This window comes from Olea europaea, chromosome 10 (assembly GCF_002742605.1).
Source record: "Olea europaea var. sylvestris chromosome 10, O_europaea_v1, whole genome shotgun sequence".
NCBI classification, from domain to species: domain Eukaryota; kingdom Viridiplantae; phylum Streptophyta; class Magnoliopsida; order Lamiales; family Oleaceae; genus Olea; species Olea europaea.
In genome coordinates, this window is record NC_036246.1 from 38176317 (window position 1) to 38186834 (window position 10518).

A 10518-nucleotide genomic window follows, 5' to 3' on the forward strand; every position below is an offset into this window, starting at 1 on the left:
AATGCATTAAAAAGCAAAAAATAAAATAATAATAATAATTATGTTTTCTGTTGATCCATCTCTATTAACCTGATTTTATTTGTTGGTCAATAGTTATTGTAATATAAAATTATTTGGTTATTTTAGTTATTATAATCTAAGTGGGTCCAAAACTCAAACAATTTTAAAAAAAATTCAATTTGGGCTAAAAGTTCAAACCAACTAACCGATTCGGTTCAAGAGTTAAAGTGAGTTAGTTTTGATTGAAATTCGTCTAAATCGACGAATTTGGTTTTGATTTTCGAATTGGAGTCGAAATCAACCTAAATCAAATTGCGCCCAAGTCTACTCAATAGAATATAACTCTTGTTTGGCCTTCATTTTATTTAAAATGCATTTTTTCCTCTCATTCTGTTTACCACACATTTTTCAATAAAATAATATTATCCGTAAACTCAAAACTTTCAAATTTTTTAATCATACATTCTTTAAAAAAAAATCACTATTTCAAAATATATTAAAATGGACCGCCAACGAGCGCATAATGGTTTCTCATGGAAATTCTTCTTTCTTTCGTTCATTTTTCAAATTTGATGTATCATCAATTCAGATTGTAATTGATTTGGAAATTTATTAAAATTTAAATATCTCTTATAACTCGTGAATTTATTAAAAAAAATTATTAATAAAAGAATTTCAATTAGTGTTAATGGATTTTATACTTAAAGGCACAAAGCGCAATTGATCTTGGGCTTGAGGTTGTCTTCAGAGTGGGGCTGTGAGTGATGTGAAAGAAGCCTCTTTTTTAATTTTAGCACATGTTTGAAGAAATTATTTTTCTTCAAACAAATTTTCAATCCTATATTTTTTTTTAAAAATAATAATTTTACAGGTAAGTTCAAATTTTTTTCTAACTTTTAACCACACATTCTCAAAAAAAAAAAAAAACCATTATTATAAAATCTGTACTTTTATAAAAATTGGATTCATATATAGCCTTAGGCCTTAGCCTCTATTTGGTAGGGGATTAAAATCGAAAATTTAGTAAATTTTGGAATATATAATTGAAAAGTTATGAATCTCATTAAATATGTTGTTAAAATTAATTGTTGATTTTGATTTAGTTTAAAATCCAAATCAATCAGGGGCTTAATGGTATTTTTTCCTCCTTTTTTTCTTTTTTATTTGTTTTCTTAGAGTAAGAATGTCTTTTTATAACATAGATGATGGAATATTTCGAAGGAACTTGTTAATAGGATGATATGTGCGAATAAATAAAAATTTAGGGACTGAAGAAGATAAAAATTTACGCGAGTTGAAATTGTTACAAATTGAAATTAAAGGGAACCATAATGAAATTTGTTGACCACCGATCTCTGATCTCATTTAAAATATACTTCACACCTATCTCATAAACTTTCTAGTTTGGATTTCCAAGATCAACTCGATTTCTTAGCCGTTGTGATTCCAACAGACATTATGATTGTAGATTCCTTGTATTATGTCAAATCATCCAATTGGCCAGACATATTTGTAGGTAATGACGCCAACACCACCCATGTCCACCAATTAACTATAATCGTTGCTTATCCTAAATGAGGTCATGATTTCCTGATAAAAGGATGTGTTATCATGACGCGATGGGAATCGACCTCATTAACCAGTCGTAAAAAAAATCGATGGCACATTATCCCAGCTCAGCCCTATAGCTAATTAGATTGACAAGACATAATTCCAAGAGAATTAAGTTAGACCCCTACTACAAATAGAAAGTGGAACATCCACAAAAAGAAAGGGGGGCGGGGAGAGGGGGACATCGGGAACTTTGATAAAAACAAATATAGGAAATCCCTTTTTTAAGTTGACTCAAAAATAAACGTCTTCAACAATTTTTCATGTCAACAAAATCTATCTCCCTCACAAAAACCACAAGGGGGGGGGGGGGGGGAAATCAAAATTTTTATTTTAAGTTGACTAAAAAACAAACGTCTTCAACAATTTTTTATGTCAACAAAATCTATCACCCTCACAAAAACCATAAAGGGGGGTGGAAATCAACATTATTTAGCTAAATTAGACAATTATAAAAATGACTTTCTTAAAGGAAAATGTTATAAGTTCCTCTTTTTTCTTTTTTCCTATTGACCATTAACGTATCCTAAAGATTGCCCTTAACATTTCAGAACAAAAAACAAATGAAAAAGAAAACTTGTTATAAACTATAGAAAAAAAAAGAGATCAAAAGAGATAAGCCAATAAACTTGTGTGTTTTATTAAAAGTCCAAGCCTTATATTTATAGGAGAGAATTAGAATTACAAGGAATACAATAGACATTCATAAATATTACTATATTTACAACACTCTCACTTAAATTACTCTTTACATAAGAATAATTATATTACCACAACAAACTTTATTTATTACACCACAATTTTAATCGATTTTTTCATTTGCTTAAATGACCCTAAGTAGAATTACTGAATTACTCACAATTTTATATAATTTTTTTAACATAAACATATATTTTTAAAGGCACACGGTAATCTTTTTTGAATGCTGTCTTATGTGGAATCAAAATGAAAATCATAAGAAAAAATAAATAAATTTCCCCCACAAATATAAACAGTTTTTTCTTTCTTTTTCCCTCAACCGTGCACACAGCTTTTCAATCCTCGATGGCGGCAGCATAATCGAAGGAAATCAATTCTAAGTTGTCGCTTCTCCTTCTCCGTCAGCAAAACTCCTCCGCCTGTACCGCAACCGCCACCACCTCCTTTGTCCACAATTTTATACTAGAATTATGTTTTAGGCATATTAAATCTTTAAAGGATAAAATTAATAATCATGCCAGATGAGTTTGACTAGGGGTGTTAACGAATCGAGCTGGCTCTCGGACTGAAACTCCTTGCACGGGCTCGGCTCGACTTGGGCTTTTTAAGGCGAGCTTTTTTTTTTGCTCGAGCCGAGTCCAGCAAAAGCTTATCCAAAAAATAAAGGTTCAATCTGAGCTTTTAGCTCGAGTTTTTTTTTGCCTTTCAGCTACCAATTTAAGACAGCCATAAAGCTGCCAACCTTCACCGGCAGCAAATCTGTTGCCCGTTGGCAACAGATTAGCTGCCTGTTTAGCAGCTAAAATAGCTTCTGGTTAATGCAACATTTCTGCTACCAATGTTGCCTTAACCGATAGCTTCAGTTTTAGCTGCCAAAAATTTTTTTGGCTGTCTTTATTTTTTATTTTTTATTTTTTTTAAATGGTGCGGCCTGGGCTCCAGCCAACTTCTCGAAATGTGGCTTGGCCTGAGTCTTTAAGTGGGCTCGATTCAAACTTTTTCAGGGTCGAGCGACCGACGGCCCGAGTCGACGAGTCCAATTGCCATTCATAAGTTTCACTATCAGGTATTTCAAATTTCATGCATCATTAAGATAATATGATATGGACTTGTGAATTCAACCACTACAATCTTTATGAAATTCACTATGTTGAGGGTCCTGTATTACAACATATAACGACTTTATTTTTCTCATTTCCTTTTTGCATAAATATATACATTTAGATTTTTGGACTACAGGTCCAAAATTTTTTAGGTTTCTCTAATAAACTCAATTTAGAATTACGTCCCTTTTATTTGATCAATCATTACTTTAATCAATATATTTCGATGCATTTATTTATATTTCTCGCTATATGATACAGTACATTAAATACAAATGTGTTATAAACAACTTTTTCTTTTTCGATTATATTTCTATTTCCATAGTGACATAATTTATTAGTTGATCTCAAGTTTCATTACTTCAAGTACTTGAACCTTTTCTAAGGTTTTGAAACTTGCCAATTGCTCCATTTTAGCTTGAAAATTTTTGTATTAGAATTAAGCACCATCATGTTTTAGGCATGCCATAGATATATCAAATATAACGCTAATAAATTATTTTCATAAGACTGATAATTCGTGTTGGAGCATTTAAAATTGGTACGTCATATATTGTTTATTTTTTTGATCAGTAAATGCATCTAAATAATTTATTTTTCGAACTTCTAGTTTGAATGATATTTTTCAAGGATTTAGAAAATAATTCATTTATACATTATTTTTAATTTCTTGATTCCTCTCCCTGATACTGAGAGAACTGTTTAATCAAATTGACAATCATTTTTTCAGCGTTATAAAATATCACTAATTTGAGATAAGGGTTCAAACTATGCATTTATTCTTGAAATTCTTTACTTTTTATTTTAGTGCAATATGGTGGATTAATTGTACTACCAAATAATCTGACGAAGAAATTTGGTTCTGACAATAAGCCAACTACGACGAGAAGAACTGTAATATTGACATGATGCGCAATAGTATTTCCTAAATATAAATGTGAAGTACTTTATTTTCAATTAAATTAATTGGAAGACATTTAATAAACAATAGTATTAAATCATTTATCAACATCTCAACTAACACTTATTAAAAAGTTGAGATTGATGATCACTAACATTAACAAAACACACCGTCTTGATCGTATAATCTAGAAAATTGTGCTCATAATTTGAGAAGTAATTTCGCAAATTTCAGGTTGCGAATGTCATGCAATCATCTAATAGATGTATCAAATTTATTATATACAAGTAATATCTAGATGGTCAAAGTAGAGGATGATTGGGCTCCATTTATCACCATGATTAATCTTCGAAAAATGTAGAGAATTCAATCCATATTTTAGCTAGTGATGTTTAATTATCAATTGTCGATAAAAATAACAAATGATATAAAGGATTTCGTTGGATAAGAGAATTTTCTGAATATCCATTTTTAATTTTCAATTTCGTGCCATTATTGATCCAGTGATGGTCCAACTGATCATACCGAATAATAAAATCAAATTGAATTTCAGGTTCAATATAAGATACAATTCAATTATTTCATTTCAAATAATATGATTAAATATTATGTACTCATAAAATATTCAATCGAAAAGACGAATTAATCAATGTCAACATGACATGAGTTATATGTTTTTCCTTCAACGAAAAACACGAATTCAAAATGATATATTCTTCGGAGCGTGTACTATTTTGGGAGCACATTATTTTTACCATTGCTTCTTCAAGAGCAATATATTAATATTCTTTTAAAATATTAGAATTTTAATATCTCTGCAGGAAGAATGACATGTTATTATTTAAAATAAAAATTATGTAAAGATTTACTCTTTAGGAGCAAAAACATAATTTGTTCTACACAAATTATTTAATAATGTTCTGCTACTTCAGGAGCACCAACAAATTATTATTTAGAAACATTAAATTTTCAAGGTTTATGTTTTCTAGCAGAATATCATATTTGTAGAATTGTGCTCCTTCAAGAGCAATAACATAATAAATTATTAATTTAAAATTTATAAAACAATATATGCAAGTATTTAATCAGATTAAAGATTGTTAATTACCATGTAAACAGGATATTGATTTATATATTAAAATTAATTCCCAAACACGCCCTGGGAAAAAGAATATCAATATATAGAAGTTAACAAATTTGACTAAATTTTGCATGGATTATACTACACGTATATCATGTCACTCATAACGATGTCCACCCCCTCACGAGGAGGTCACCCACCTCAATGCACAAGTAGCATATTCCATCTTTTATTGGCTAAATTTTTTACCAACGTTCAAAAGATACCAAACATGCACGTAAATTCTACATATACATAAATTAAATGTAGAGCTAATACGTGGCAGAATTAAAAGACCGAATTAATACGTGAATAATATGTGGCAAAATTGATTATGTATGAATCAAAAGGCATGAATTAATATGTGTATAGATTACACATGTAAACGTGAATTAAAATTAATATGCATACCAACGAAAAGCAGAGAAGAAGAAGCAACATCGTTATGATGCATATGTACATTAAAAAATTTCAAATGCCATCAAATTAATTTTAGTACACGTGATAGATGATTACGCTTATAAAAACTATTACTTTCTAACTAATTTAATTTACCTTTGAGAGAATCGTCCTGATAAGTTGTTATAAACTAGAGAGAAAAAAAGAAGAAGAGAAAAACCAATAAGGCCCTGTTCGTGGCTCTTTAATTTCAAAAAATTAGAGTATGAAATAGTGATTGATGTTGAAATGTGTGGTTAAAAAAGAATTAAAAGTTTTTGATATATGTGTAATATTATTTTAATGGAGATTGTGTGGTTGAAAATGAGTATTGTAGAAAAAATAATGTGATAGAATGTGGGAGAATGATTGACAAAAAATGGCTAAATTTGTGTATTTTATTAAGAATTAAAATTCCATATTTATAGGAAAAAAATTAAAATTACAAGAAATATAACAATCATAATGATTAAAATTGCAGGGAAATAAAAATCAGTCATAAATATTGCTATATTTACAATAAAAGGGTAATTGTCACAAAATATCCCTATCTTTCATATCTATTGTGGAAAACATTTATACCTTTCATTTTTTGATATTTTTGCTCATATTTCCACATTTCTTGGCATTGAACGTCATTTTCACCAATTTGGACAATTTTACCCTCCGTTCAAATAAAACAAAGAGAAAAGAAAGGAAACAACAAATAACTAATTGCAAACACAGCCCCCAATTTTTGAAAAATGACAAATCAGTCACATATATATAAAATTTTCAACATAAGTGCCAACAATCATGGAATCCAATTTTCGGCACCAAGGCCACCAAATTTTAACACCACCACTATCTCCTCATTAACCCTAACATCTCCACGCAAATTCCAGCCCCAAATCCTAGCAAAATCGAGCCAAATTTTGTCTTAAAATACCTATCACGCACGATATTATTGCAAATTCGACAAATCCATGGATGCGCATGTTCCATACAAACCCACAAGTTGCTCAAGCTCACTAAGACGCATCCATACATGTTCCAATTACAGCAAATGACCCAGAAAATTGAGATCTACGATCAATTTTCGAGTCAGCGAACTTGCGGCTGATAAAGCCAATTTCCCATGACGGTGATGGGACTCATGATCGTTGACCACCACCACAGGACACTACTTATCATGCATCTACTGAGCATATGGGTCTTCCCCAATTTGACATTAAAATGGCTGTTCGTTCAGAAGTAGTGAACATGCATAGAAATTGGTCCGATCCCCTTTCAATAGGCATCCTTCCACGACTCCAATCTACAAATTGCATCAATCAGCATGCAATTGAAGGTCAAACGACGCTGAATATGGATTTAATTACTTCAATTCATCAGCCAAATGAAAATTTTTGGATTTGACCTCACGAAATGTGCGGCCACGCAAAGAGGATAATTCTCAATCAATTCGTGAGTCAAATGTGTTCCAACATATGAATCAACTTGGGAAAACTCAAATTCAAGCCCAAAAAAATTGGGTAATCGTTAAATTTTAGAAATTACGGCACTCGTTTGCCAAATTTTGGAGTCAAATGGTGTTTTTCACACACTTGAAGAAGAAGGAACAGAAACTGGATGTCATTTGTAATTTTTTTAAAAATTGAGGGCTGTGATTGCAATTAGTTATTTATTTTTTTCCTTTCCTTTCTTTTTGTTTTATTTGAATGAAGGGTAAAATTATCCAAAATTGGTAAAAATGACGTTCAACGTCAAGAAATGTGGAAATAGGGCCAAAAATGCCAAAAAATGAAAAGTAGTGACCTTTTTCATAATAGACATGAAAGGTAGTGATGTTTAGTGCCAAAAACCTTGCAGCAAAACTAAACTTGTTATTTTTGTCAACAACAGTTCAGGACTTATCAAAATGCAAGTTTACGAATTTGAGGTTATTTTTGTATTATCGCAAAGAATTGGCCTCAAATAAGAAATTTACACCATAGACTTCCAAACAAATATCAATTTACTTTTTGATCCACCGCTCGATTTCCCCAAATCACTTTCGCTTTGCAACAGAAAACACAGGAGAAATCCATTTTCTGCCCTGAATCTCCCCTTAGTCATCGGAAAAATGGCGAGCTCTCTGCAACGGCTGGCGAGCCAATCTAGCAAAGCCTATCGATCTTCCATCACTACATTATGGAGATCATTCTCCACAGAAGACTCGTTGGTCGAAGTTAAACCCGGTGAGATCGGTCTGGTATCTGGTATTCCCGAAGAACACCTTCAACGAAAGGTATGAATTTCATGGAAATGGTGTATCCATTTATTAATTTTTAGATCTTTCAGATTTATAAGGATTAAATTTCCCTGCGTTCTGTCTATTACCTGTTGCTATTAAATAGTTCCGTGGATTAGTGCACCATAAAACGACTCTTGATGATGTAATATCACTTCAATTTCCTTGTATGCTTTTAATTTTAAAAAAATTGACGCCATATATTCTATTTGAGATTTCAAAATATTATTCTTATCAAAGCATCATCAAATTCGTGTTAGGTTTTGATTTATTCCCCTGCTCGAACAGCTACTCAACAAGGATCAGGAAAGATTGGGAAGTGGAAAATCAATTTCACGTCCACACAGAAGTATGTCTTTCTTATGGGCTGTCCATTTATACTCTGTACTTAGTATTGGTGCATTGGATTTCAGTGGTATAATTTTGGTTGGCACTGGGTGTTTTGATCAATTTGTAAATGTATACATCCAAAACCACCCTCGGTTGAATTAATTGATCTTTCGGTTCTTTCACCTTTGTTGTTCAACTCAAGGATACAAACCTAAACTGGGTCACTTAGTAGCTCTGTTATAGCATAGAAGCTGATCTTCCATTTTAAAAGGTAGCCTCTTTTTGCAGCCCTAAGCTAAAAAGATTGTATTTCTGAAGGTTAGGTTTTTACATCTGATCCAAATTAATATTAAAGCTTAACATATACGCTTTTCTTGCATGCACAATAGGGCTTGGTGTTAGTCGAGGTGCGCTTAAGTTGGCCCGGACACCCACGGTCATTAAAAAAATAATAATAATAAATAAAAAATTATCACTATGAGTTTTGAAGTCCTAGAAGATAATGAGTATAAGAAGTGTTCATTTTCTTCCCTTCAAGTCAAAAAATGGATCGTCGTTTGCTTACATGCTGACGCCCATTATTGCCATGGACAATCTATATTCTCATTTTTCTTTTGCAGAAAGCTGAATTATGGGGAGAGAAAATAAATTTTCTCTGTTTTGTCTCCCTCCATTTTCATGGTTCATTATTGAATCAAGATTCTAGTGCACAGGCAATTTATAACCCTTATTACCATGGCTATACAGTAAGTATTTATTGTTGCTGACATGTAGATGGGAAAATCCGTTGATGGGTTGGACGTCTACTGGAGACCCATATGCCAACGTTGGTGATTCTGCACTAAGTTTTGACAGTGAAGAAGCTGCAAAAGCATTTGCTGAACGGCATGGTTGGGAATACACGGTATGACTATTTTTAGTTTGTTCAAATCTATAGTCATTACCGTCTGGAACCTTTTGATGAGGAGAGGAAATTATATCTTAAGCATATTGTCTATTTTGAATTGCATTCTCTTGTTTGGTTTGGTCGAGGTAAACCAATAGGTTATAACCTGAAATTCTATATTGATTGATACCATCCGGAACCTTTTTCTAAGAAGAGGAAATTATATCTTCTGCATGTTGTCTATTTTGAATCGAATACTTATGTTTGGTCAAGGTAAACAAATAGGGATATAATCTGAAATTCATTATCGATTGATTCTTGTTGCAATTCATGAAGTAACCAAAATAAGGACGGTATCCTTCTCATCATATGAACAACTGAGTTTTGTGTTCTTCCCTTTCATTTATCATACTCATAATCAAGCAAGAGCGGTTGATTGGTAACATATTCCCGTCACTATTATCATGCGAACTATCTGTTTTTATTTTTACCAACTCGTGCATTATTATTTCCTACATTTGAATTTAATAAGAACTGCAAGACCTCTTAATTTTATATTTCTGTCTTGCAGGTTAAGAAGCGCCAAACACCACTATTGAAGGTATGAGATTCTTCTTCAATTGACTTCAGTATGCGCAATCTGTAAACCAGTCAGGTCCCCTTTCCTTAAAAAGCACAAGCATTTAGCCTTTGTTTGACACACATTAAAATTTTAATACATTTTTCTTTCACTTTTTGTTTTTCAATCACATATTTTTCAATAAAATAATATTATATGTAAATCAAAAATTTTTCTTTCTTTTTTAATCTCACATTCTTTCAGAAAATACTATTCCATAGTACATTTTACAAAAAAATTTCTTTATAATGTGTGTCAAACAAGGGCTTATTCTCCGCACCCTAACCTAATATAACATGTGCACTGCAAGCGTGCGTTTGCTTAGGGGTGTTCTCTTTGTATTTCAGTTTTGTGTTTTGAGTTTTGAATTCATTTTGAGTTTTGTGTTTTGAGTGTTTGTTTTGAAATTGTTGAAAATGCGTTCTTTTTGTTAGTTTCTCAAAACAAAAAAAAAATAAATTTTTTTTTTAAATTTTGAGAATCACCACAACACCACCTCAAAACACCAAAAAAAAAAAAATTAATTTTTTTTTTTTTGG

At 31.4% G+C, this 10518-nt stretch overlaps 1 protein-coding gene across 1 annotated transcript; it reads left to right on the forward strand.

Moving 5' to 3' along the window:
* Window positions 1-7849: 7849 nt before the first annotated feature.
* On the forward strand, window positions 7850-10055 carry LOC111402142 (NADH dehydrogenase [ubiquinone] iron-sulfur protein 4, mitochondrial-like). Its single transcript, XM_023030239.1, has 4 exons — window positions 7850-8141; window positions 8405-8493; window positions 9249-9378; window positions 9932-10055. The coding sequence occupies exons 1-4, from the start codon at window positions 7977-7979 to the stop codon at window positions 9965-9967; spliced, it is 420 nt and encodes a 139-aa protein (XP_022886007.1). The 5' UTR covers window positions 7850-7976; the 3' UTR covers window positions 9968-10055.
* Window positions 10056-10518: the final 463 nt, after the last annotated feature.